At 27.6% G+C, this 26347-nt stretch overlaps 11 protein-coding genes across 13 annotated transcripts; 5 read left to right on the plus strand and 6 right to left on the minus strand.

Moving 5' to 3' along the window:
• Positions 1 to 345: 345 nt before the first annotated feature.
• Positions 346 to 1817, minus strand: OCT59_005383 (uncharacterized protein; the record flags this gene model as incomplete). The annotated part of the gene is made up of 5 exons (XM_025324419.2): positions 346 to 389; positions 471 to 640; positions 720 to 830; positions 895 to 1309; positions 1406 to 1817. The coding sequence occupies 5 exons, from the start codon at positions 1815 to 1817 to the stop codon at positions 346 to 348; spliced, it is 1152 nt and encodes a 383-aa protein (XP_025186309.2).
• A 619-nt stretch (positions 1818 to 2436) lies between these two features.
• Positions 2437 to 5372, plus strand: OCT59_005384 (anthranilate synthase / indole-3-glycerol phosphate synthase; the record flags this gene model as incomplete). The annotated part of the gene is made up of 10 exons (XM_025313975.2): positions 2437 to 2482; positions 2583 to 2690; positions 2759 to 2814; positions 2903 to 3135; positions 3219 to 3505; positions 3576 to 3712; positions 3791 to 3886; positions 3965 to 4655; positions 4742 to 5002; positions 5082 to 5372. The coding sequence occupies 10 exons, from the start codon at positions 2437 to 2439 to the stop codon at positions 5261 to 5263; spliced, it is 2097 nt and encodes a 698-aa protein (XP_025186310.1). The 3' UTR covers positions 5264 to 5372.
• Positions 5279 to 7854, minus strand: OCT59_005385 (uncharacterized protein). Its single transcript, XM_066138336.1, has 10 exons — positions 7774 to 7854; positions 7651 to 7690; positions 7133 to 7536; positions 6866 to 7062; positions 6617 to 6784; positions 6377 to 6542; positions 6142 to 6289; positions 5956 to 6067; positions 5671 to 5875; positions 5279 to 5585 (listed from the first exon to the last, which is right to left on the minus strand). The coding sequence occupies exons 1-10, from the start codon at positions 7774 to 7776 to the stop codon at positions 5496 to 5498; spliced, it is 1533 nt and encodes a 510-aa protein (XP_065997484.1). The 5' UTR covers positions 7777 to 7854; the 3' UTR covers positions 5279 to 5495.
• Positions 7855 to 7955: 101 nt separating this feature from the next.
• On the plus strand, positions 7956 to 9945 carry OCT59_005386 (uncharacterized protein). The gene is made up of 6 exons (XM_025310093.2): positions 7956 to 7984; positions 8059 to 8139; positions 8225 to 8418; positions 8484 to 8568; positions 8646 to 8858; positions 9059 to 9945. The coding sequence occupies exons 1-5, from the start codon at positions 7982 to 7984 to the stop codon at positions 8808 to 8810; spliced, it is 528 nt and encodes a 175-aa protein (XP_025186312.1). The 5' UTR covers positions 7956 to 7981; the 3' UTR covers positions 8811 to 8858; positions 9059 to 9945.
• Positions 9102 to 12116, minus strand: OCT59_005387 (uncharacterized protein; the record flags this gene model as incomplete). The annotated part of the gene is made up of 9 exons (XM_066138337.1): positions 11793 to 12116; positions 11441 to 11697; positions 11115 to 11368; positions 10718 to 11034; positions 10553 to 10660; positions 10360 to 10473; positions 9916 to 10251; positions 9594 to 9827; positions 9102 to 9527 (listed from the first exon to the last, which is right to left on the minus strand). Exons 2-9 carry the CDS (start codon positions 11482 to 11484, stop codon positions 9102 to 9104), a joined length of 1833 nt encoding a protein of 610 aa, XP_065997485.1. The 5' UTR covers positions 11485 to 11697; positions 11793 to 12116.
• Positions 12117 to 12244: 128 nt separating this feature from the next.
• Positions 12245 to 13523, plus strand: OCT59_005388 (uncharacterized protein). Its single transcript, XM_066138338.1, has 4 exons — positions 12245 to 12815; positions 12871 to 13083; positions 13161 to 13383; positions 13461 to 13523. The coding sequence occupies exons 1-3, from the start codon at positions 12284 to 12286 to the stop codon at positions 13256 to 13258; spliced, it is 843 nt and encodes a 280-aa protein (XP_065997486.1). The 5' UTR covers positions 12245 to 12283; the 3' UTR covers positions 13259 to 13383; positions 13461 to 13523.
• Positions 13287 to 14048, minus strand: OCT59_005389 (uncharacterized protein). The gene is made up of 2 exons (XM_025313977.2): positions 13569 to 14048; positions 13287 to 13476 (listed from the first exon to the last, which is right to left on the minus strand). Exon 1 carries the CDS (start codon positions 14011 to 14013, stop codon positions 13576 to 13578), a length of 438 nt encoding a protein of 145 aa, XP_025186315.2. The 5' UTR covers positions 14014 to 14048; the 3' UTR covers positions 13287 to 13476; positions 13569 to 13575.
• Positions 14049 to 14174: 126 nt separating this feature from the next.
• On the minus strand, positions 14175 to 15118 carry OCT59_005390 (uncharacterized protein; the record flags this gene model as incomplete). Its single annotated transcript, XM_025324420.1, has 4 exons — positions 14175 to 14543; positions 14620 to 14777; positions 14843 to 14866; positions 14941 to 15118. The coding sequence occupies 4 exons, from the start codon at positions 15116 to 15118 to the stop codon at positions 14175 to 14177; spliced, it is 729 nt and encodes a 242-aa protein (XP_025186316.1).
• Positions 15119 to 15532: 414 nt separating this feature from the next.
• Positions 15533 to 18028, plus strand: OCT59_005391 (citrate (Si)-synthase). Its single transcript, XM_025313978.2, has 7 exons — positions 15533 to 15638; positions 15749 to 15853; positions 16026 to 16754; positions 16838 to 16917; positions 17004 to 17157; positions 17239 to 17504; positions 17582 to 18028. Exons 1-7 carry the CDS (start codon positions 15591 to 15593, stop codon positions 17652 to 17654), a joined length of 1455 nt encoding a protein of 484 aa, XP_025186317.1. The 5' UTR covers positions 15533 to 15590; the 3' UTR covers positions 17655 to 18028.
• A 474-nt stretch (positions 18029 to 18502) lies between these two features.
• On the minus strand, positions 18503 to 20914 carry OCT59_005392 (uncharacterized protein; the record flags this gene model as incomplete). 3 transcript variants are annotated; one of them, XM_066138341.1, is made up of 8 exons in its annotated part: positions 20506 to 20914; positions 20277 to 20399; positions 20043 to 20208; positions 19734 to 19968; positions 19555 to 19638; positions 18985 to 19472; positions 18746 to 18917; positions 18503 to 18667 (listed from the first exon to the last, which is right to left on the minus strand). In XM_066138341.1, exons 2-8 carry the CDS (start codon positions 20344 to 20346, stop codon positions 18503 to 18505), a joined length of 1380 nt encoding a protein of 459 aa, XP_065997489.1. In that variant the 5' UTR covers positions 20347 to 20399; positions 20506 to 20914. The 3 variants fall into 3 exon arrangements, with proteins under 3 accessions (XP_065997489.1, XP_065997487.1, XP_065997488.1); XM_066138339.1 differs by having other exon boundaries at positions 20277 to 20427; XM_066138340.1 differs by having other exon boundaries at positions 20277 to 20914.
• Positions 20915 to 21030: 116 nt separating this feature from the next.
• Positions 21031 to 22362, plus strand: OCT59_005393 (uncharacterized protein). Its single transcript, XM_025313980.2, has 5 exons — positions 21031 to 21233; positions 21320 to 21593; positions 21671 to 21837; positions 21912 to 22036; positions 22110 to 22362. Exons 1-5 carry the CDS (start codon positions 21111 to 21113, stop codon positions 22255 to 22257), a joined length of 837 nt encoding a protein of 278 aa, XP_025186320.1. The 5' UTR covers positions 21031 to 21110; the 3' UTR covers positions 22258 to 22362.
• Positions 22363 to 26347: the final 3985 nt, after the last annotated feature.

The following is a 26347-nucleotide window of genomic DNA, read 5'->3' on the forward strand; positions in this document are numbered from 1 at the left end:
ATGGAGTTAAATTATGGAGATACGGATCAAAATTAATTATTTTCTCTATTAGTATTTAAAAAGATTTAAAAGTTTAGTATAAAATGATAAATCTTCTAATTACAAAAAAAAGGTTTGATGTTAAAAAAAAAGAATTAAATTAAATTACATTCTGTTTATGTTATTTATATAAATATTGTAAAATACAAAAAGAAGAAGAAAAATATTTATAATTTTTTTTATATTTAAAAAAAATTTATGTGAAAAATCCCATTTCATAATTTACAGAATGTATAAATTATAAAGATGTTTGTAAATAAAACTCTATATTAACAATGTCTTTTTTTTTTTTTTTTTAAAAAAAAATTAAAGTGAAAACCAAGATGGTAAACAAGAACCCCATGTAAAATCTATTTAAAATTAAAAATAATTAATTAATATGAAATAAAATATCATGTATTTAAAAAAAAAATGTTAAAATAAATTTTTACCAAATGTTTTTTCAGGATTACAATGACATTTTCCCCCTTCATGAACATCTTTCTCAATGGGACAATGTTCAAATGGATCATGTCTGTATGATATATCATTAAAAAAATGTATTTGATTTTTTTCTAGGAATAATGCGAGTGCAATTGTATGAACTGGTGCGTCTCCCCATCTAAAATAACAAATAATTTTTTTTTTTAAAAAAAAAAGGATTCTTTGATGGTAAAGATGGTAAAAAAAAATTGTATTACCTTTCATAAAAAAATCCTCCAGCTTTATCTAAGAATTCAAAAAATTTAATATACTTTTCGCTTCTCCAGAAATTTAAATCTCCGATTTCAAAATTACTCCAAAAATGGCACCTTATAATAAAAATTTAATCAATAAAATATATATTAAAAATAACAAAAAAATGAACCAACTCACATGTTATAATTTTTTCCTGTATTGGATATGAATTTCATAGCACTATTTTTATTCATATATTCAGGATATTCTTTTGTAAATTCTTTAACTGTATCCCATAAAGTAGGAATAGTCTCTTTTACTTCCATAAGTGCGATCGTAAAGCCATATGTTATATTGTTCTTTTTAATAAATTTAAATACATCATAATCTATATCACACATGAATTCAACTCCGGGTTCTAATCTCCAATAGTAATCATATTGTTCTATAAGTGGATGACGGAAAAAGAATCCGGAATTGAATCGGCACATATGACGATAAGACTCCGAACCACCGTATATTACTTTATCTTCCTCCATTTTCTTACGAGCATATAATGCTTCAGTTTGATTTATCCAAGATGGATAACTCCACATTTCTACCGGTATTAAACCTTTATAAAAAAAATAATAATAATAATTAAATACTAATAATACCAATAATATTTACAGAAAAAAAAAAATTATGTAATTTTCTCATCAATATATACCATATTTTGTCTCGGCATTTGTCATTGCTTTTGTTGACTCAATAAATTCTTTAGTAAATTCTTTATCATTTAAGAATACATACGGATACTGAAATTTTTTATTAAATCTATCTTCAAATTGTCTCATAGAAGACATTAAACTAGATAATTCTTCATTTCTAACAAGTACAACTATTGCACCATTTTCTCTTGTCTTATTCTCATAATTAAAATCGTAAAATAAAGTACGATCTTTTGTTGGATTAACATATTCATTTTCAAAAAATATTTGCCGATTTGATTTAAATAATGTAATATCGAATAACGATAAAAAGAAAGCAAATGAAATTACGGACGATATTATGGTTAAAGCAATTAAGAATACGTACTGAAAGTACAGAGACCTTTGAGACGGTTTTTTTATTATAACCATGTTTGAAGTATTAATACATCTAGAAAATATGGTTATTTTTGAGACTACAGAAAGTTAGTGCACGTTACGTACAAAAAAAAAATTTAAGGAGAAAAAAAAAATCCCGTTCAGCTAAGACTTTTTTTTATACGCCAAAAAAATAATCGATAAGCCTTTTTTTTTTCATTATATTACAATATTTGTTTTTTCATAGCCTTAATAAATTACGAATATTTTTGTATGTTACGTTACTTCTTACTAAATTAACAATAAATGTTTTTATTTGGTACGATTTTCAGTGTAAGATAATCTTGCATTAAACAACATTAAACAACATTAAACATATGAAACTGACAACGAAAATCATTTTAGCTTAGTTAACCAACATAGCCCAATCTCGCGATCTTGGCATGGCAAAGCAAAACTAGCATAACTGAAATTATTTTTTAGTCATCTATGCAGTTATGCAGTTACACGCATTTCTTGTCTCTTCTGATTGGATAGATATAGGCGATCGAAATATGACGAATTATAATCATGCATCAATTAATTAAATTTTTAAATTATATAACATTTAGTTATTTTCTTTTTTTCTTTCCAAATTCCCCAAATTTTATAACAATTTCCCGAATTTTATAACATGTCAGTCGAATTGAACCAAGTTTTTCAACGTTGCCACGAACAAAGTACATATTTTTATATATATTTTTTTTAAAAAAGAAAACTAAATATGAACATTATATGTTTGTTTACGAAAATAACTTTTGACAAAAAATTATCTTTTAGAACGACCAGCTTTTGTAGCCTTTGTAACAGCTGGTTATCCGGATCCGGAAGAAACTGTTGATATATTATTAGGGCTTGAAGCTGGTGGAGCAGATATCATTGAATTAGGTGATTTGATTAATCAAGTATTTTCAATATAAAAAAATCAACTGATTAAAATTTCATAATTTTAAAAGGTATCCCTTTCACCGATCCTATGGTCGATGGCAAAACAATTCAAGAAGCAAATAACGTAATTTGATACTGATCAAATTTTATCTTTAGTACGATTTTTTCTATTGATTTAATCAGTTATTATGTCTATCCCAATTTTTTGATAGGTTGCACTCGAAAATAAAGTAGACATTACGAAATGTTTATCATATGTATCTGAATCAAGAGCTAAAGGACTTAAAATTCCAATTGTATTCATGGGATATTATAATCCGATTCTTGCTTATGGTGAAGAAAAAATTGTTGATGAATGTAAAAGAGTCGGTATCAATGGAAATATCGTAGTTGATCTACCTCCTGAAGAATGTGAAAAGTTTAGAACCCTTTGTAAAGGGAAAGGGTATGCATACTTTTAGAAATCAAAAGACGTCACCCCTAAATAGGGTGTCCTAAACAAATACTCTGTTCTCTTGTGTCCTATAGTCTAAGTTATATACCACTTGTCGCTCCTTCGACTACTGACGCGCGTATACGTCACCTTGCAAGTGTTGCAGATACTTTTATATACGTGGTGTCAAGAATGGGAGTTACGGGTTCAGAAATTCTTAATAAGGAATTACCAAAAATAGTTGCAAAAGTCCGTAAATGTACAAAATTACCACTTGCTGTCGGTTTTGGTGTAACCACAAGAGAAGATTTTAAAATGGTTGGTTTACATGCTGATGGTGTTGTGATTGGTAGCAAGATCATTAATATCTTGAAGTCAGCACGTAAGTTTTTTAATTTAAAATTTGTGTTTTTAATTCTGAATTGAAATATTAAGATCTTTTACTTGTTTAGCCAAAGGTAAAAGAGCCGAAGCCGTAAAATCGTACGCATTGGAAGTTAGTGGCAGGAGTGTTGAAGAAGTTAAAGAAGCATATGTTGGAAAAACAGAATTTAATAATACTCAAAGCATTCAGAATGTCGATGATAATGTATTAATAATTTCAATCTTTTGAATTTTTCTTTTAAATACATTATGACGTATGATTTTAAAAAAAATTCTTTTTTAGGCTACTTCACTTCATGCATTAGATGCTCGATTTGGTAATTTTGGAGGTCAATATGTTCCAGAGGCTTTGATCGAATGTTTATCTGAACTTGAAAAAGTATGGTTATATTTATTTTGTTTCTATATTTTCGTTCTTATATATTCGTACATAACATGTAATATATATAATTAATAGGTTTTTGTACAAGTAAAAGATGATCCAGAATTCTGGAAAGAATTTCGATCATATTATGATTATATGGGTAGAGAATCACAATTACAATTCGCAGATAGATTAACAGCAGATGTTGGGGGTGCAAAAATTTGGTTAAAAAGGGAAGATTTAAATCATACAGGATCTCATAAGATTAATAATGCAGTTGGACAAGTATTATTAGCAAAACGTATTGGTAAGAAAAGAATTATTGCCGAAACTGGAGCCGGACAACATGGTGTTGCTACCGCGACTGTTTGTGCAAAATTTGGATTAGAATGTGTTGTTTATATGGGTGCCGAAGATGTTAGAAGACAAGCTTTAAACGTTTTTAGAATGCGATTATTAGGAGCTAAAGTTGTTTCTGTAGAATCAGGAAGTAAAACATTGAAAGATGCTATTAATGAAGCTACTAGAGATTGGGTATCCACCGTTGAATATACACATTATTTAATTGGTTCAGCAATTGGACCTCATCCGTTCCCAACAATTGTAAGAGAATTCCAAAGTGTAATTGGAAAAGAATCTAAAGCACAAATGCTAGAAAAAGCTGGTAAATTACCTGATGCGGTTGTTGCTTGTGTTGGTGGAGGAAGTAATGCTATTGGAATGTTTCATCCTTTTGTCAATGATAAAAGTGTAAAAATTATAGGAGTTGAAGCTGGTGGAGATGGTAATACAAAGTTTATTTCTTTTTCCTTGTGACCTTTTATAAATAGTTTAAAAAATTTGAACATTTTTTTTTTTAATTTAATTTAGGAACGGATACCGAATTGCACTCAGCAACTTTATCCATGGGTACACCTGGAGTGTTACATGGAACACGTACTTATTTATTACAAGATAATAAGGGTCAAATCAAATCTACACATAGTATTAGTGCAGGATTAGATTATCCTGGTGTAGGACCTGAACATTCATGGCTTAAAGATATAGGTCGTGCAAATTATGTTGCTGTTTCTGATAAAGAAGCTTTAATTGGGTTTAGGAAACTTTCAGAGTTGGAAGGAATTATTCCTGGTACGTTTTTTTACTTTTTTAAGAATTTAATTATTAAATTTTTGGATTACTAAAATTTTTATCTTCCTATAATAAATAGCTCTTGAATCAAGTCACGCTATTTATTATGCTTTGCAACTTGCATCTTCAATGAATAAAGATCAAGATATTTTAGTATGTCTTAGTGGTCGTGGTGATAAAGATGTTGTATCCGTTGCCGAAGCTTTACCTAAATATGGTCCCCAAATTGATTGGGATCTTAGATTCGAATCTTACAATTAAATTTACATGTTATTTAAATTATTTGCTTTCTAAATTAGAAACAAAATTAATTTAATAGACAATCATACTTTTAAAAGAAAATATAATAAAATTTCATTAAATCTATATCAATTTATCAATTTGTGTAAACCTATATATCGAATCTAATTTCGTTCATTTTATAATTTCAGATATGAATTTTACAAATAAAATTATATAATTATATAATAAATTAGATTAAAATATTTTTATTTTACACAACATTATATTCTTCAGCTGTTAAAAGCTTTTCTTTGGAAAAAGTCACAGGTGCACCCGTTTCAATAAGAGTTACTTCCAAAGCCTAAATCAAATAAATTATATTGAGAAAGTTGGAAAATATTATAAAGAAACATAATTTTCCTTTATAACAAAATTATTACACTTACGTCTACATCACAAAACATTTTTTCGCTAATAAATGACACTCTAACAGGGAAAAAAGCGTTTACATCATCACCCGCAATATTAAACTCTAAAGAGCCTTGCTTATTAGAAGCGTCAATAATAGGCAACTGCCAGTCTAAAGTTCTTGCTTGACGATTTACTTCATAATGACCATCCACGTCACCAACAACAGGATTTCCTCCAGAACTTGAAATTACAAAGGAAAAATATATGATTATGAAAATTACCCTTAATTAAGATTTAGACGATATGTATTGCTTACTTACGGTAAAGGAATAGATATTAATACGTCTTTAAATTCTTGTTCATCATTCTCTAATTCATATTCGATATTAACATCGAATGTTCCATCACCAGACGGAGAAGGCCAACAATTTACTAAAGTTAAGTTTCAATTAAATAAAGTGCAAAAAAAAGTTTAAAGAGATGGAACAAGTTGTAATTAATCATACTTGATAATGGAATTACAGTTTCGTCTTTAGTAATATAACGCCATCTTAGTACACCTAATGGTTGGTTGACAGGAAATCCTTTGGTGGAATTCTTCAAAGCAATAATGCTATCACTTGAAAATAGCTTCTTATCGACATAAGGATGAGTCTGAGATAATTATTAATAAACTATAATATGAGTATTTTATGTAATGAACAATTGTATAAAAAATATAGACAATCAAAAAATAATAACCTTAAATTGCACTGCACTCTCATCATCAGCACGAACAGACATCTTAATTTTTGTCAAGTTTGGATCGGAAATAGTTAACTCTAGGTCACCTTTAACCTCCAAGCTTTCTAAACCTCCATCTCTGTTAGCTTGCAAAGAAATCTTTTCCATGATTGTAACGTGTACACTAAACGACAATTGTATATAAAATTTAATATTGATCATAAAAAAAAAATGGGATGTTATAGTTAAGATTCAAACCTTTCTATGTGAACTTTTGAAATAGAAGTCGACGTCCTGACATTGGGCTGCTTCTCAGTAACTTCTTCAAAACCAACTTCATTTTTAACAGCTTCGAATAAATCAGCACCCTTCTGTTTACGTCCAAGCTGCATACCCTTAGTTTTAGATGAAGGTGGAGTGGGTGAACTATATGAAAATTTATATTTATACAATTATTTTTAAAAATTTTTTTTAACAAAATTAATCGGGCATAACTCGATATCATACCTACTATATGATGAACGTATACTATCATCGAAAGTCGTTTGAACTTGCGGTTCAGCATATGAAGAGGGTCTATTAATTGATTGAACGAAGCTACTTCCAAAAGATGTACCACCACCACGTTTAAGCATTTCCTTTTTCTGCATTTCCAATTGCTTAGCCCTTCTCTTGAGCTCTTCCTTAGCTTCTTGTTCTTTATTCTAATAAATAAATAATAATAAATATTTATTCTGTTATGACATAATTTAATAAAAAAGATGAAAATCTTACTCTTGCTATTATTTCTTGAATCTTCTCTTCATGACTTTCCATTTCTGTGATGCTCTTGACTTGTGCCAAATTAACATTTTCTCGATAACCTAATGAAACAATTTCATCAAAAGTACTCAATAACTCAAAGCTATTTCTCAAAATTTCTCTTTCGTCATTCGATCGGCAAACATCAGATACCACACGAGCAAATAAATGTAAGGTATCAATATCTTGCAAGATATTGGATTGACGATTGGTAATAAGAACCATGTAAAGTTCATCAAGAGGCTGATAAACATAACGAACATGTTCAGTCTCAATTGTAGTATGCTGCTGTCCAGCGCTCGTCAACTTAGGAAAAGATGCAAGAAGACCTTCTATTCTAGCGCGTGGCATTTCGCGAAATTGACGAGAGATCACAGCTACAGAAAATATTTCAAAGAATTAACAATGATCTATAATTTGTCGATAATTCGATCAATTGAAATATGGCATAAATTGGAAATCGAATTAATAATGAAAAATAGATTTCCTACCTTTTCCGCCTTTTGTACATATCGATGCTGCCAAAACAACCTATTATTACATTGGCAGTTAAGAATCAAACGTCTTTATAATATAGTAAGAAAGTCTCATTAAAAACGAAGAGAAAAACAGACCATTGTTTCGATTTTAAGAGGGAAAAGGACTGATATAAACAAGTCGTCAAACTACAGTCTTGTCGGTATATAATATCATTTAATGGTGAAAATTAAAAAAAAAATTTTTTCAGTTGCGTTGGATGTTGTGCGACACAAACGTTGTATTACATAAATTAAAAACGCATTATTAAAAAATATTTGATCCTCTTCAAATTTATCTTAAAATATGGTGAGCGATCATAATTCCTTACTGACCTTAACCACTATTTATTTCTTTCTAAAATTAATTTTCGTATTTGAAAGGCAAAACAATCCGATAAAAAAATTGCTCAGGAAAATCTTCGATATTTAAGGAATCTTAAGCAAGGTTTCTTAACCGTAAACGTAAGTTTGGAAGCAAAGCTAACCTATTACTTATATGAATAAGTTATCTAATTTAATTATGTTTATTTGGTTTATTTGTTAACAGGCGATTTATATTCTTTATCAAGTTCTTTATAATTATAATACATTCACATTTTGGTTAGCTACAGGATATTTAGTAACGACAGGCATAAGTTTATTTCTTTGGAAACAACTCGTAATATATGGTTCACCAAGATATTCATCAGATGGAACTGTTATTTGGCCGGGAGAGGATTTGAATTCTGAAGGCTTAACCGCGTAAGTCTTTAATTTTGTTTAGATATCAATTGACTCAACTTTAACACTTAACAACGTATTATTAGGTATATGTTTGATATAATTTATATAACATGGTTTGTACATATAACAAGCATGTTTTTCGCATGGGCATGGTATATACTTTTGGTGGTAAGTAATTAAGTAATTAACATCTAATCTTAAATATGTAGAGAGTTATTTGACATTTACTTAAATTTGCAACATAGATCCCGAGTTTTGCAATTTACAAAATTTGGACATTTTTCATAAAACCAAATTTCTTTTCTGGTGATAATATGGCGGGATCAGATTTTCAAAAAAGCAAACGTCAAAAGAAACTTGAAAAGCGGCAACAAGAAGGAAATGCTAAAATTAAATATGCTAGAATATAGCTAAACTAGAAAATTAAAAGGGCTTACATTCAGGAAATTTCACACATAGTAAGTCGAAACCGAAGGGATGAAATATTTTTTTTTAATAAAATTCAATACAAAATTGTAATCAATATTTTGATTACGAAATATAAAAAAAATTTACAAATAATTAAAAAGTCAATAAAAAGAATATCTTCGAATAAAATTATTAATACTTTTCTTTTCTATTTTGGTAAATATTAAAATTGACTCCCTAATGACATTAGTATAATTGAAATGAATATTAAACATCATTCTCAGATCGACACTTCATTCCTCCTCATCGTCATCATCATCATTGGCTTCTATTTCATCGTTATCATCGTCATCGTCATTTTCATCATTATCTCCAGTTTCATCTCCCTCATTATCATCTTCATTGTCTTCATTATTATTTTCATAGTCAATATCCATGTAGTTATTAACTACATCTCTCTCATCCTCATCATTATCCTCAGAATCATTTCCTTTATTATCATTAAGGTTATCCTTTTCTAACTCTTCCACGATTTCATCATTCCCTATATTACTTTCACCATCATTATAATCATCATCGTTGCCTTTGACTGCATCGATCATTTCTTCATCTTCGTCTTCATCTTCACTTTCGTTTTCATCCTCTTCCAAATGTCCATTATCCAAATCACGATTTATAAATACTTCTTGTTCTTCATCCGTTTCTTCTGTTCCAGAATCCTTCATAACAATACACTATTTAAATATTGGGTAGAACAAATGGTTTTATTTTAATTTCATATTTACCTTTGCTTCATCTTCGTCGTCGTCGTCGCTTTCATCATCCTCATTTTCATCACTGCTCTCAATATAAGATAATATAGGATCATTAGAAGTATTTATAACATCTTGTTGATGCATCGATACTTGTTGCATAACCAGGTCAAGACGTCCATAAAAATTCAATAATTTCTGGAAAACCATCACACGGGCATCTAACGTTTGATAAAAATTTGAAAGTTTGCGAGTCAAATCTGGAATCTAAAAAATAAAAATGATGAAATTTAAATAAGTAATCTTTTTTAAACATGTTAGAGCTTAAAGTACAAATAACATTAATAACATTTACCGTCATTAAATAAGTCATATGAAATAACAAAACTGCTTTAATCCATTGTAGAATATGTGCTCCTGCATTAGGCTTTTCTTGAAATCTTGTAATTGCTTTCTCAAGAAATGGTACAATATATTTTGTTGGTAATTTTTTCACTGTATTATTGATTATATCAGGATCTGTTTGCTCCAATACGACCAAAATAAGTTGTTTATCATTCGAATGTAAAGCTTGAACAAGCATTTGTTGCACGGAGTGTCCTGTGAATTTCTTGAATTTGTGTTGTTCCGCTTCAGGCTTCTGGTTTGGATTATTCTCATCGTCTACCGTATTCAAGTCTTTTATCTCAATCTTCAATTGTTACCCAAATATTGATGATTACCAAAAAAAAGAAAACTTGTATTAATTAATCGGTTTATTCAAAATATATGATATAATAATAAATATTTAGTATATTACTTTATTTATATCTTCCAAACCTTCATTGTCAGGCGCGGTAATGTTGGGTAATTCATAGTTTGTTGTTCCTGTCACTTTGACTTTTGAATCATCATATAGCTTTTGTGTTTCTTGCTATTTGCGAGTTATATAACATGATAAACATTAATATCGAATCGTTGGCAAACAAAAATGATTTATTTCATGTATTTACCAGGTTTCTAGCAGCTAAATCTGAATCATTCATTAAAAATCCTGTCGGTTGATGACGCTTTAATATTATATCTTGAAAAGGTGTATCAACATTCTTACTTGTGAATTGCTAAATATATGTTAATACTTTTATCTTTTAAAGAAATTTAATAATTATCAAACATACCACTTTTTCAAAAGCTGGTTTTACGGTGCTCCCTCTAGCAACCATTATGCAACCCATCTCTTTATCCTCTTCATTTTCAACAAAACAAGCGGAGAGTATAGGTATTATATCTGCGCCATCTTCGTTAAGAAATTTTATCTGACCTTCAGCTTTGTGGGTTGTAAACCGTTTCTTTCTTTTGTTCTGCAGTGTTGTGTCATTTGATAATGAAGATGTAATATCTTTAAATATATATAATACACCAGCTTCAGAGACTGCTAAAACAGTGTTCATTTTAGAAATCGAAAGATTTGTGATGTTTTCATCCAGGGTCAAAGCTGTATTTAAAATATAAGAATTACATATATAAAATTTTTATTCGGAAGATTTAAACCATATTTTCTTCTCTAGAATTTACCATCCAGGTTGCCATTATCTTGGCACTTCCAAATATTTATAAATCGATCATGCTCTGCGGAAGTTATAAATAGTTCATCTTTCGCCGAAAACATAATATTAGTGATCCTAGTCGCGTGACCAGTAAAGGTTTTATGAATTTCCTTAGATTGCAGATCCCACATTATAATACTATGTCCTACTGATAATAATTTAGTTTCATCATGTGATAGACCAAGTTTGTATTTCGTCATTTGCGAACCAACATTCCATTTACTAAAAATTTTAAAGAAAAATTGTTATCCACACAAATCAATCTAATAAGAAATGATTTTGAAAATATCATACCTAATGACACTTTCATTATCAATATTCCATTCCACAATGTTCATATCTTCACCACAAGAATAACCCTTTTTACAATCTTTAGTAAAAATAAAGTCATTAATTGGTGATGTATGCGTTCCACTTAAAGTTTTTATAATGGATCCATGTGAAATAGAATAAATTATTATTGATCCAGTTTGTGACCCTAGTGCAATTACTTTAATACATTGTTCATTTTCAGATGAAAGCTTCTTTTTCTTTTTCGGCGAAGGTGTATCCTATAAGTTGTAATGAGTGTAATTAGAAATTAACTTTCAATTATAAAAAAACGGAAAAGCGTAAAATTTAAACCGCATTCCCGCAATACACATGCCTTATTCGACTTACAACTTTTTTATTTAAATCTATTTTCCCCCAAGTCAAGCAATTAAATTTTTCTTCGGATTCTGAAGAAAAATCGTTAATAACTGTTCCAGCATGCGTATCGAATACTCTCAATCGATGACGATCTACACTTTGAGTAACTAATGCGAAAAAGTCTGCATTAGGAGTATCAAATCGCGCAAGTAAGGGTTCAATAAGTATTGCATTACGATTTGACTGTTCCACAAGTTTATTAGAATGCGGTGTTTTTACGTTGCTTAACTTTCGCCTTTCTTTTTTGCCCATCTTTATTTATTTTTGAATTTTTTTGATCAAAAAAAAAAATTTTTTTTATTGCATTTATTTGCATTTACTGATTTGATCTGCGAATCACAATCGATTATGTAAGGAGTGATTAAGTGTATATAAATCCTTATTAACTTTTCCGCTTTAAAAAGTTGGTTACTTACTTGTATCTTGTAGATCTACGAAGTTACAACTATGTCAGGTTCGAATCAGCAACACGTTCCATATGGCTACGACACTAATACTTATGTTCCTAGTACAGCTGGAACAATTCCGTCTACCGATCAATCATATTATGGATATGATTATACGTATTCCTCCAATTCACTTTATCAAAACAATATGACTTCAAGCGGATATGAAGGGTACGCCGACTATTCTGCTTATAATGCTAGTTCTTACTATTATCCTTCAACAGGAGGAACAACAACAACATCAACTTCAACAGCTACTGTAGTTGAGGCTCCTCCAACTATGATTAACCCTACAGTTTCTTTGTCTTCTACTGCTTCAATTAATAACAAATCTGGACATAATCAGCATCAACAGGATAGAAGAATGAGCTTCCATGGCCCAATGAAAGATGAAACAATGTCTGGAACTAATGAACAATCAGGGATGAGTAGTGGTAATAAACAGCAATCTTCGAAGAAAAAACAAAAAACTATTATTAGAGCTGCAGGTGGTGAAGTCTGGGAAGATCCAACCTTATTGGAATGGGATTTGAGTAAGTTTATTTATTACTATAAATTATATGTAAATTATAATTATATAACTAATAGGTTTTTCTTTCAAAACAGATGATTTTCGTTTATTTTGTGGTGATCTCGGTAATGAAGTTACTGATGATGTTCTATACAAAGCTTTTAGCAAGTACCAATCTATTCAGAAGGCTAAAGTTATACGAGATAAAAGGACAGGTAAAAGTAAAGGATATGGGTTTGTTAGTTTCAAAGATGCTGATGAATTTGTGAAAGCATGGAAAGAAATGAACGGTAAGTTATTATTTTATCATTCACTAAAAAAATGAAAAAAGTTTAATAATGTGTTAACTTTGTTTTACATTTAATAGGCAAATATGTCGGAAACAGACCAATAAAATTACGAAAGAGCACATGGAAAGATAGGAATATAGACGTTAAAAATAAAAAACATCATCCTTATAAATAAAAATTAATACTTTTAAATTTTAATAGCTTTATGACGATATGAGATACGCTTGACACGCATATCAACACGATTCTATATTCTAAATTATATGTTCATCAAAGATATTTGATTTGATCTTTTATCGGGTAAATATCAATTTTTATAATAAAAAGCAATTTATATTTCTTTGCTGAAAATATTCTATTAACATTTCGCCCATTAGATGTATCTCCATTCAACTTTTAAATTCAATTTATTTATGAAATAAAAATTATTTATTTATTTATTTAACAATTTAAATTTAAATATTATTAAATTAAGAGAATCATACCTCACATTCAATCCTTCTCAACAGATCGAATTACTTCATCAATAAAAGCGTTTATGTTGAAATTGTCAAGTTGATAAGGAAGTGTAAATTCTACTTTAGCATCATGTAAACGTTTTATAAAACCTTTTAAGTTTGTAACTCGACTTTCCGCTTCTTGAAATTTTTTTGGAGGAATTTTTGCACGAATTTCCGCAACGTTTATAGGTCTTGTTGTGGAAGTCAACGCGAGTTCTTGAATGTCTTTAGCAATTTCAAGCAGTCTTTCAAGTTGGTAACATCCCCGACAAGCTGCTGCCCTGATATCTGAAGGTCCTGGGGAATTATAACGAGCAACAGCGGCTTTCTGATCAATTTCTGACGGACTTAACTCAGCTTGTATGAAGTTTGGATCTGAAGTATCAATTCGAGCCTTTCCATAATTCTTGAATGGAATTTGTTTAGACATGTGAAAATTATTTTGGAGGATGAAGCGAAATAGCTGAATTATACCTTTGAAAATCGCACGCGAATTTAAAATCATACACGTGAACACATGAAAATTATGTAATACAAATTCAGATTGGCTGTATCATTTAATTGATCCCAAAGTACATACATATATCAAGTCTATTCATCTGAAGATAAATTTTTTGTTCCTTGAAATCCGATTGATGGTTTCACAATAATTTTTACGGAAATTGTATGTTGAATTTCACGAAAATGGAATAAACATTTATAATCTCCAGTCCGATTGATTTCACTTGAATTAGTTTCATGAAATTCAATATCATCCAAATTCAAGGAAATAAAATATTCACTTTTAATTCGATTTAAAATGTCTTCAAGTTTCACGGAGTTTCTAAGTTCAGTAGGGTTATTGGCATCACCGTCCAAATCACATTCAAAAGTTAAAGAAGGAATATGATTAAGGATTGCAATTTTCTTTTGTGTTTCTTTAAAATATTTCAGCACCTTTGGAGCATTATTTTTTTTATCCTTCATATACAAAACACGAAATTAGTTACTTGAATTAAATGATTTGAAATTTCATTGAATTATAAAATTGACATACAACGTATGATTTTCCAAGAACAGCCAGTGTAATTTGTCCTCCTTTAGATATTTGATGTATCTGCGAAGGACCCTCTGATTGAAGCAACTTGTTTTTTCCTTTTGTTGGTATGTAATAATTTGCCTTCCGATTTGGATACAAATCGTTTCTCATATAACCTTCATAAATATTAATTAATAAATTTATACGAATTTATTTTAAATTTCAAAATTTAAAATATTACCAGGCTTGACTTTTACAATGTTGCCTACATTAAGAGAGAAATATTTGCTCTATAAGCATTAGTTACATTTAAAATGCACGTGCGTTATTTTTAACAACCTTCATTTCCAAGATTTTTAACATGTTCCAATAATTCTATTGATACTTTTCTATATCTAACAGCTCTACTAAAAATTTTTGAATCTAACAAGTTAACAAATAGATTCGCTGATTTATTAGAAATAATTTGTGCGTTTCTAAATGTTGTTAGTGTACGATTCGATAATAATGTTGACATTTTTAATTAAAAAAAGATGAAACGTGCAGATTCTTTTTTAATTTTAAACATGATATCGGACGTTATCGGATCTATTTTCGGTAATTCTGGCCGAAATTGCGAATTCTTTTACCCGTTGAATTTTGATTATCTGAATATGATGTGGAGTATCATATGCAGAATTGCAGATTGCGTTTTGGATGTTTTTTGATGTTTTTGATGAATAATTAAGATCAATTCATTTTTGATAAGTATATAAAAATGGAAATCATTGATGTATAACAAACTAAGCGACGCACTTTAAGACTACTTTAAGACTACTTTAAGAATATGTCATAAATACCGGTCTTTACCGAAAATTTTGATGTGCATTATCAAATATAAATATCTGTTCATTTATTTTTTAGATCAGAAATACCAGGAATTTTTTTTCTTATAAGAAGATAAATTATTTTTCCCCAAATTATTATAATTTATAAAATATAATTATAAAATGACTTTTCTACATTCAGTTTCTCGCGCTTCTTTTGGGTTATCAAAGGTTTTATATGATATTTTAGTTCTTTTAGTTCTAAAAGTTATCGAGAGAAACAAATATTTTTTATAAGAATGTAATGCTTATTTGTATATGGCTTAATGGTTTATTTCTAGACAGTAGCCGCTAAACCTTTGTCAACAACACTATTTTTGACAAGACAACTTTATCCTCCTACAATTACTGGTGCTATTCGGTATTTGCACGCCTCAAAACCTAAAGTATGTATGAAACAAGGATTATCGTAAATATTATTTAAAGGTTCGATAATTAAATATTTAATTAAATATTCAAATAATATTTTCAAATTTGACTGCCTAATAATTTTCTTTCCTATTGCAAGTTAAATATTTCAAACTTATATACGTGTAATTTATTTATTTTTTATTAAAGACTCTTAAAGAACGACTTGAAGAATTGATTCCATTAAAACAAGAAGAGGTAAAACAAGTAAAAAAAGAACATGGTGCCAAAAGTTTAGGAAATGTAACAGTTGATATGGCTTATGGAGGCATGAGAGGTATCAAAGGTTTGATCTGGGAAGGTTCAGTGTTAGATCCTGAAGAGGGTATCGAATTTAGAAACTTCACTATACCCGAATGTAGACAAAAACTCCCAACAGCAGATGGTGGTGAAGAACCATTACCAGAAGGATTATTTTGGTTATTGGCAACTGGAGAAGTTCCAACAAAAGAGCAAGTTAAATCTTTATCAGCTGAATGGGCAGCTAGAGCTTCAATTCCTTCATTTGTTGAAGAATTAATTGATAGATGTCCGAATACTTTACATCCAATGTCGCAATTTTCTTTAGCTGTGACTGCTTTACAACATGATTCTAATTTTTTTAAAGCGTATCAGTCCGGTGTTAATAAGAATGAGTATTGGCAATACGTTTATGAAGATGCCATGGATTTAATTTCAAAATTACCAAATGTTGCTGGCAGAATTTATAGAAATATTTATAAAGATGGGAAAGTCCCTCCTATTGAAATGGATAAAGATTATTCTTATAATTTTGCCAAAATTCTTGGCTATTCAGATAAAGATTTTGTGGAATTATTAAGACTTTATCTTACAATTCATTCTGATCATGAAGGTGGAAATGTATCAGCCCATACTATGGTAAATAACTTCGTTTATTATTTATTATTATAAGGGTCTACTTTATTTTTATTTGCTATTAAAAAAATTCTTTTATAATTTAGAGACTTGTTGGAAGTGCACTTTCTGATCCTTATATCTCATTTGCGGCTTCTCTTAATGGTTTAGCAGGTCCACTACATGGGTGAATGTTGCAACACTATTTAATTTATCTAGTGCTTACGCATTTAGTTAATAACAATAATAATAATAATTTTTGAAATTTTAAAGCCTTGCTAATCAAGAAGTCATTCGCTGGATTCTTAAGATGAGAGACGCGATTGGTGAGTCACCAAGTGATGAAACTGTCAAAGAATATGTTTGGAATACTTTAAAATCCGGTACAGTCGTACCCGGATATGGTCATGCAGTTCTCCGTAAGACAGTAAGCACAAAAAGATTTTTTTTTTTTGTAAATTAGGAACTATAAATTAAACTTAACTCTTATTTATTTTAACTATTGTAGGATCCACGCTATACAGCTCAGTATGAATTTGCATCAAAGCATCTTCCAGATGATCCTCTCTTTAAATTAGTCAAGCAGCTTTATAAAATTGTACCAGGTGTTTTACTTGAGCATGGCAAAACTAAAAATCCTTGGCCCAATGTTGATGCTCATTCTGGTGTATTATTACAGCATTTTGGTTTAGTAGAGCAAAATTATTATACTGTATTATTTGGTGTTTCAAGATCATTAGGTGTTTTAGCTCAAATAATTTGGGATCGTGCTTTGTAAGTATATTTCAATACTAATATCAACTTTATTATTATTAAGAATTCTAATTGGTACATATTTCTTATATTTATAGGGGATTACCAATTGAACGACCAAAATCTTATTCTACCGAGTTAATCAAAAAGATGTTTGAAGAACATAAATGAATAACAGCATTTTATTCAATTAATTTTACCTACAACCTATTAATAATAGTTTATTAAATAATAGTTACTTACATATTCTTCTATAAATGTCATTATATAGAACTTGATTTTTCTTTTAACAGAAAGTTATTTTCCACTTATACAGTGCATTTTTTATTTTATTAATTCTATTATTTTAAATGTTCGTATTTGTTCAATGAAAGTATAAATGATTATTAATCTATTGTCATTTTGATATTACTTAATACATATTGTAAATATATAGTTCTTTAAATTGAATAATCATACACAATAATGTTCAAAGTATCATTTAAGATTAAATTTGCACTAAAGGTTTTTTTTACATGAATAAATTTTAAATTATTAGTTTAGTTAAAGGAAAAAATTATTATTCATCCATATTACTAATAACTTAATATAATTATATTACAGGCAGAATTTGAATTAAATAAAGTAAATAGATTATAGAAGACTATTTAATCATTTATTTATTATATTATAAAATAAAAGGTTAATTATTTTATTATATAAAAAAACTTTATAACAGTTTCTTCAATATTTAAAGATATTAGTTTAATATAATTAAAATATAATATACAGCCATCTTTTTATTTTGATTCTTTTTATTAAAAATAAATATAAATAATATAAAAGCAATACTTATTATCATCTAATAATAGATTATTTTTAACTATATAGGTTCATATTAAATATTCAATTAAAAAAAAAAGAATTATATTTTATATTTTAAATTGGTTTGATTATTTAAATTGAAATAAGAAATTGTAAACTCTATGCACAATATTATTTAAATTTGCAAATAAAAGATTTCTAATATAATAAAATATCTATGCATTTGGATAAGAGAGTAACCTATATAAAAGTGCTTTACCTTTTTCATTACCTATGGTAATATAACCACTATTAGGTGAAAAATCAAAGCATTGAACATAACCTAAAGGATTTGCTATATTTGGCCAGTTTGGAAATACATTGAATGAAGGTAAATGAACCTAAAAGAAAAAATTAACAAATTAATTAAATAGTATATATAAATTTTCTTTTTTAATAATAAGATTTGCTTTATTAACCATTTTTAATTGATCTCTTTTAGAATGACTTGAGATTCCAAGTATCTGAGTGTCATGATTGAACTTCATATCATGAACACTAGTTGTTAAGTTCATTATAGATTTCATAGGTTTTGGATTTGTTGAAGACAGACAGGAATCATCATAAATATTAACAATACCGGAATGTGAACTTAAGAAAAAAATAAAACATTATTAGATAACATATAACAAAAGAATGATTGTAAATTAAATCTTACCCGATAGCAAAATAATCATTATTCCTGGACACTGCTATTTTTTTAGGTTTATATCCACCTTCATCCGCAAAGCAATGCACAACTTTACGTGCACCTACATCCCATTGATAGATTGTAGCATCTTTACCGGCTGAAAATAAATATTTGCCATCACTAGACCAAGCAGCTGCATCTGCAGAACCATTCATTTTCAGGTTGGCAACTTGCTGTTTTGTCTGATAACTAACCAATGTTAAATAACCATTACTTCCTATAAACACGATATATTTTCCGCACGGAGATATCAAAAAATTCTCTCGAGTTTTATCCTCCGTCCCAAATATCCCTTGAGATCTATCAATACTTCCTGCCTCAATATTATATATATAAAAATACTTTCGTCGTCCAGATATTATAATTTCAGAACCGCTAGGATTAAATTCTGCTCTTAAAATCGGTAAATCATTGAAAATCACTGATTGGATTTTTGGGTTTTTCTTGCCATCCACCTTTATTCGTTCAGTGATAATGGAAAATTATTACGCATATTTGAAATATATTAAAACAAATATTTGATATTTAGAAACAAACCTGGAATAATCGTATTGTTTTATCTAATCCTGCAGTCATTATTACTTGCGAATTTGGGTGAAATTTCAATGATTGAATTGCACACTAATGATAGAATATGAAATAAAATTAATAAAATTCGCGAATTTATGTTTAATATTATAATATCTGTTAGGAGATTAAATGAAAAAATAGACAACTTGTGAATACGCTGCTCGGTTAGCATCTTGCATCCGGTAAATTTCAAGCTTGTTTGCCTTTAATTTCCATCTTGAATTCACACCGGACTTTACTAACGATTCATCAATATCTTTGTTTAGAACATCTATCTTTTCTATATCAGACGAGTCTCCATCGAAAATTTCACTTTCAGTTCGTCTTTTTCGTTTGGATGGTACAATGGCCCAATTTGGTGTTGGATGAAGTTTTTCAAACCTTTAAAAATGATTTAAAATTTTATGTAAGAATTATTTTCAATCAGAAGTATTAATATTTTAAAAATTAATTACTGGTTTCTTAATCTCTTTTCATATTGATCGCCGGATATTATATCTTCTTCTTCGGTTGTTCTTAACTTTTTCAACCTATTTTTACTTTTTAGGGAAACGGTGATATTCTCATCATCAGAATCTTGCCATCCACCATCAATTTCAAGTATCGGTTCACTATTTGTCTCTATTGAATTTAATGGCATTAAAATTAATATATGAGCAAAAAGAAAAAGATTATAAAATCATAAATACTTCTATTTTTCATTTCTGATTCTTTGCTATTGCAATCATCAACTAAATGATCATTCTCTTCCGTGTTCATATTATCATTAATATTTTCATATGTTTCGGGTGAAATATCGATAGAGTAAGGTACTGGCGATACAGTATCGAAAGCGTGTAGCTTTGGTAGTAACATTTAATCAATTGAAAAAAAATATATTTATGCATATTATGTGTTAAATATAATGATAGAACTTACGTTATTTTCCGCATTTTCAGTGGGAGTTTCAAATTCTTCGCCTTCCTTGGCTGACGACTCCACCTGTTTTGACACATTATCCTTTTGCCTAACGTTCTGTCTCGCACCACCCTCTGATTTGTATAGGTCTTCAAATACCAATGCCTCCAGTTCTAATTCCAATACTCCTTTCGGCGGAGAACCTCTGTGCTTTTGCCGTAATTCACTTAAGTCAATGAATTTATCAGCTAACGCGTCGAGAGGATTGTACCGTTCATCTTTTTCTATATTATTATTTTTGTTACTTTCGTTTTTTTTTAATAATGCAGACGCATTGTTGTTATTCAGTTTCTTTGCTCTTTTCCTTTGCTTAGGCATTTTGAACGGCAAAAAAAAAATTATTAATCTTCGAATCACAAGGGCAACACCCGAGGAAAATCCGCAACTTCGGGCAGAATTATAAACTATCGGCGCAGCGAATTTCTATATTAAGTAATGTCGGCTCTGTCTGATGCCATCGCAGTCATCTTGACTAGAAGATTATCAAAAAAAAAATTTTCACAATTTTAGTACTCGAGTTATTTGGTATAATCACTTCAATATAAGGATAGGCCGCTGTAATCAGCATGTCTACACCTTTTAGATTACGAGGACTATCAAAATGTTGTTGTATTTCTTCATTCACATTGTTGAATAGAAGAAATGAAAGAGTACTACCATTAATATTGCAAAATAGGTATATGTTGCGGGTAAATAATGCTATAATACAAAACTTATGATACATAATTTTTAAATATTAAAATGTTACCTTATTAACGACTTTATTTTTTAAAAGACTCATTATATTAGTTATTCACAAGTAAATAATGAAAATTCAAATAATAAAACTAAAAGAAAAAATAAATTAGAAGGATATTGGTTAGATGGATTTCAAACTCCAAAACCAATGCAAAAAAGAAAATTTCCACCCTTTATACATAATTTACTTGTACGTTTAGCTAAGGCATTTGGATATTATGATTTACCAGTACAAGCTATAAGAATTACAAGAGAATTATATCAAATGTGTTCAAAACATTATGATGATAATAAAGAATTTTATATTGGTGGTAAGTGAACTTTTCAGAGACATCCGGAAATTTGTTTTTCTTAAATTGATGCATTATTTAAAAAATTTTTTATTTAGCTTGTGGATTACCTGATAGTTTTCAAACTTGGTTTTCCGTAACTTTATTACATATTTGGATGTTAATGGTTAGGTTTAGAGTTGAAAATGAAGGAAAAATATTTATGCAACAATTAGTAAATCATTTATTTGAAGATGCTGAATGGAGAATGAGAGAAGATTATGGAGTATGTTATTTTTTTTAAAAAAAGACTTTTTTTACCATTATTTCATTAATTAAAAGTACTTTTTCTTAACGAAGATCACTTCAAATAGTATTATCAGACATTACATTAAGGATCTGCTTAACCAGTTTCATGGTGGTGTTATGGCATATGATGAAGGAATGTGTAAAGATGATCCTGTATTAGCCGCTGCTTTATGGAGGTATGTAAGCTGAAAATAAAAATTGTTTCTTTTGAAATTTTGTTAAAGAATTATTTATTTTTTTTTTTACAAGGAATATTTTAGTTACAGAGGGTTCAACTCATAATATGGCTTGTTTGGTTAAACATGTTAGACATGAATTACAAAGATTAGATCATTTATCATATGAAAGTATTATTGAAGGAAAAATTCAATTTAGAAAACCTGAAATTACATTGTAATATAAACAATATTGTTTAGAAAAGAATTTTTGCTAATGAAAAATTTTATTTGTGCAACCTATTTTATTATATAATATAAATTAAATATAACTGTTTTTAAAAGTATACTTTTATTTGTAATAATATGAAATTTAATTAATTTAATTAGTTTAACAATCAAAGTTAGATAAAAAAAAAATTTAATGAAAATTCTGATATTAAAGTAAGTTTAATCTGGTTTTTTAAGAAAATTTTTTATTTTAATATCATTTAATAAATATAAAATAATTGAAAAGTTATATATACTTATTTTTTTGATTTAATATTATATTTTTAAATAAAAATACTAATATTTAAATACTGATATTTATTTTAATTACCAAAAATATTACATCTTATCATTTTAAAATTTTCTTATATAAGTATCTTTATCAAAAAATTACTCAAATTTTTTTAATTAAGTTAAATTATCTTTTTATTTTTTATTTATTTTATAAATGTATAAATTATTTGTAAATCTCTTTCTAAAATTCTGAATATTTTTCATTTATATTAAACTAGAAAAATGGAAACTGTATATTTAGTTATTTAATTTTATTACAAATATTATAATAAAAATAGATTAACTAATTAACAACAAATTAAATTTATTGATTTTGTATAATAAATTTTAATAATATTTTTTCTTACAAAAAAATAAAAATATTATCAGTAATATAAAAAAATTGTAAGATGGAACTCTTTCTAATGATCATTATCCATTTTTTTAGCAGAAAAATAAATTTATTTTTTATAATTTTATAGTTTAAAAATGACTTTTAATAACAAAAATATAAGTATTTTAACCTTAATGAAATTGCCAATATTAAAAAAATGGAAAGATCCTCTAGCAATATACTAATATGATCCTTTTATAGTTTTGACAGATTCATCTAATACCATTAATCAGTAAAGGAATATGAATATACTGAGAAAATTATGAGATCTTTCAAGGCTAAATTTAAGGAATTTGGTATTCAGTTAAAAATGATGTTTAACTTACCTATTTATTGTTTATTATCTTTGTTTTTGCCAAAGATTACAAAACTACTTTGAAAAAAAATTTTAATGGCAAACATTCAAAAATAAATGGCATAGCAAATTTCAATAGATTTTACTAATAATATATTAATATCAAAACAAATGATGCTAATGAAAATTTTGAAAAATACCAAATACCAATTAACAATCATACAACTGATTTTTTTTCAAAAAGTGTTCTATAAAATTAAATACTAAAGTTATATTCTATATTTCCAAAAAAAACAGAAAAAACTGTTATTTTCACAGAAATGACTATTAGGAATTTAGAAATAAAACTACTTTTCTGACTTCATCTAGTATTAAAAAAATAAATAAAAATACAACCAAATTAGCTGTAAATAGAATTTGGACAATGTTTAATTAATTTAATTGATTATTAGATATCCAATTAAACAATAATTGAACATATATTCAAATCTAATTGGACAATGTTTATATTATTCAAATTATATAATATAAAAAATAATTGAACAATTGGACATATGTCTAATTGGATATTCAATTAGATGTCTAAATGTCCAATTAAATAAATTTCTAACACTGGATATTAGATAGCAAAGCTTAGTCTAATATTTGGAATCAAATATATTTAAATATATTTAAGTATTTATAAAGTATATTTGAATAATATTTGAATAAGTTAAATTTTCTTTTATAGTAATAATTTACATAAGTTTAGCCTGAATTATGATTTTAATTTGGTTAAATTTAAAAATTTAATATCCAATAACTATACTATATCTGGCTAAATGAATACTTGAATAACTACTATATTTATTCAAATACTAGAATATACTCAAATTATTTGAATAACTGTTATATATTTTTAAATATTAATTTAGCCAGTTAAGAAAAAATAACAGTACATTCTAAAAAAGCAAATCTTTTAATTATAACTAATTATAATCCATCAATCAAAGATAATGTCTATAAAATAACTTTATATGATATTTTCTTTACTTAGTAATCTGGTTTCAACTTAATAATTAATATTCTTTCACATCTTAAAAAGTGGAGTTACGTGATTACTATAAAGACTAAAAGTCAGAAGAAATACATAATAGTTATCAACTTACTATATCTATTAATTTCAATAAGTAGATAATAGAACTTTAGAATTAAGGAATTTGGACTGCTTCTTTAGAAAATCTTCCTGTCTGATAATACCCAACTAATTGAAATCTTTAACAAAAAAGAAAAGAGAATGATTTTAGACTGTGATTAAAAATATTTCTGGAACTATAACCACTCTAATAACTCTTTCTAATTACTAATTACCTATATAATAAGTTGTAGAATATTTAAAGTAGTTTAAGAGAAGAATACTTGCAAATTAATTATGTATTATGAAAGTTAGTTAGGCTGACATGAATAGTATATTAGTATTATTAGTACTAGTAAGATTACCTTACATAAATATGAAGTATTTGGTCAGGACCCCGCCTACTACTAAAATATGTTACTGGTAGAAATTTCACTTTCATATGAAACCTTACCTTAAAATTTGCTTAAATTTTATTGGTTAATTGACTAAAAAGGAAAAAAATTATAATAATGTAACATAAAATTTCCTTTTATAGTAGGATTTTCAAAGAGCTTTATATGTAAACCTTACCTTAGGCTACAGGGTGACCTATCTCAATAGTAGGCGGGTCCTATTTGAACTTAATATTTCTTTTCATAGCTATCTAAAAATCATAATAGACTAATAAGAAATAGCTATAACCAGAAGCAAATCAAAATACAACTTATAAAGATAGATAGAAAATTAGTTTGAATAAGGGAGCTTACAGATATTACGTAATTATTAAAGGGAGGAGGAGGGTAACCAAATCTTACGTTACACTTAATAAAATATATAATTTATAAATATTATAATTTGATTGGTTATTAAATCTGATAAGGGGGGGAGTAAGTTTATATTAAACTGAATATTACATATTATATGTAACTTCCCTAACAAGAATTAAGGATGAAAATCTTTTGAAAATAATTAAATTCTTAAAATGATGATGGAAAAGGACTTGGCTGATATTAATAAATTAACTATATTAGTAAAAATTAAATTATTGCTTAGAAGATTTGCTAATTAATAAAAAAACTGGATAAGCTTAAAAACTATAAGTAGGACAAATAGGACGCTATATATTAGAGTTAAAAATTAATCTGTTTAGCAAAATTTTTAATATCTAGTTCAGAAACATTATTATCTAATAAAGAAAAAGAATCAGTTATTTTGAAGCTATATCAATAGTTATAGAAATATAATTTTTCTTTAAAATTTTTTTTTTTTTGATAATCACAATATATTTACAAATTATACAAAGATAAAAAAAACTAATATTATTAATTTATAAACCATTTGTCATTTCTCTATGAAATCTCATATGTATACTATCAGATACTTAGGTAGTTATAATGATTAATTAAGTAAACAACATATGAAATACATCATATTAGTATATAGTCCTAATATCTTTATCTAGTAGATTACAAATTTTTCTTTAAAATGAATCTTTATTCAATTTATTATTTATTTCATTATTCATTAAAATATTTTTTTTTTTTTTTTTTAAAAAAACTTTATTATAGATGTGATTATGTCCCTATTATAATCACGCTTACTTACATATATAAACCAAATATAAGATAAACAAATACATATAAGAATTAAGCATTATGAAACAAAACTACTTTTCATAAAGAACAAGTCGACCTGTCACTTAAACGATCACATCATTGTTAAAAACCATGATGCGACCTCAAATTCAAAAGTGACTGTCATGATCTACCTAAAAATTTGCCCAATAGCCACTTCAATAGAATGCTAAATCATTCCATTTATTCCAATTACTTTCTAACATATTACAGTCAACATCTTTAACACTCACTTCAGTACGTTTACTATATGACTTAGCTTTTTTATCTTTACCGCTAATACCGCACCACTTTTCTTCCTTTATTACACGTTATTAATAACGTGCATGTATGATTCTTTCTTTATTAATAAAAGCTGTATGTACATACT

Source organism: Rhizophagus irregularis, chromosome 13 (genome assembly GCF_026210795.1).
Source record: "Rhizophagus irregularis chromosome 13, complete sequence".
In the NCBI taxonomy this organism is placed as follows: domain Eukaryota; kingdom Fungi; phylum Glomeromycota; class Glomeromycetes; order Glomerales; family Glomeraceae; genus Rhizophagus; species Rhizophagus irregularis.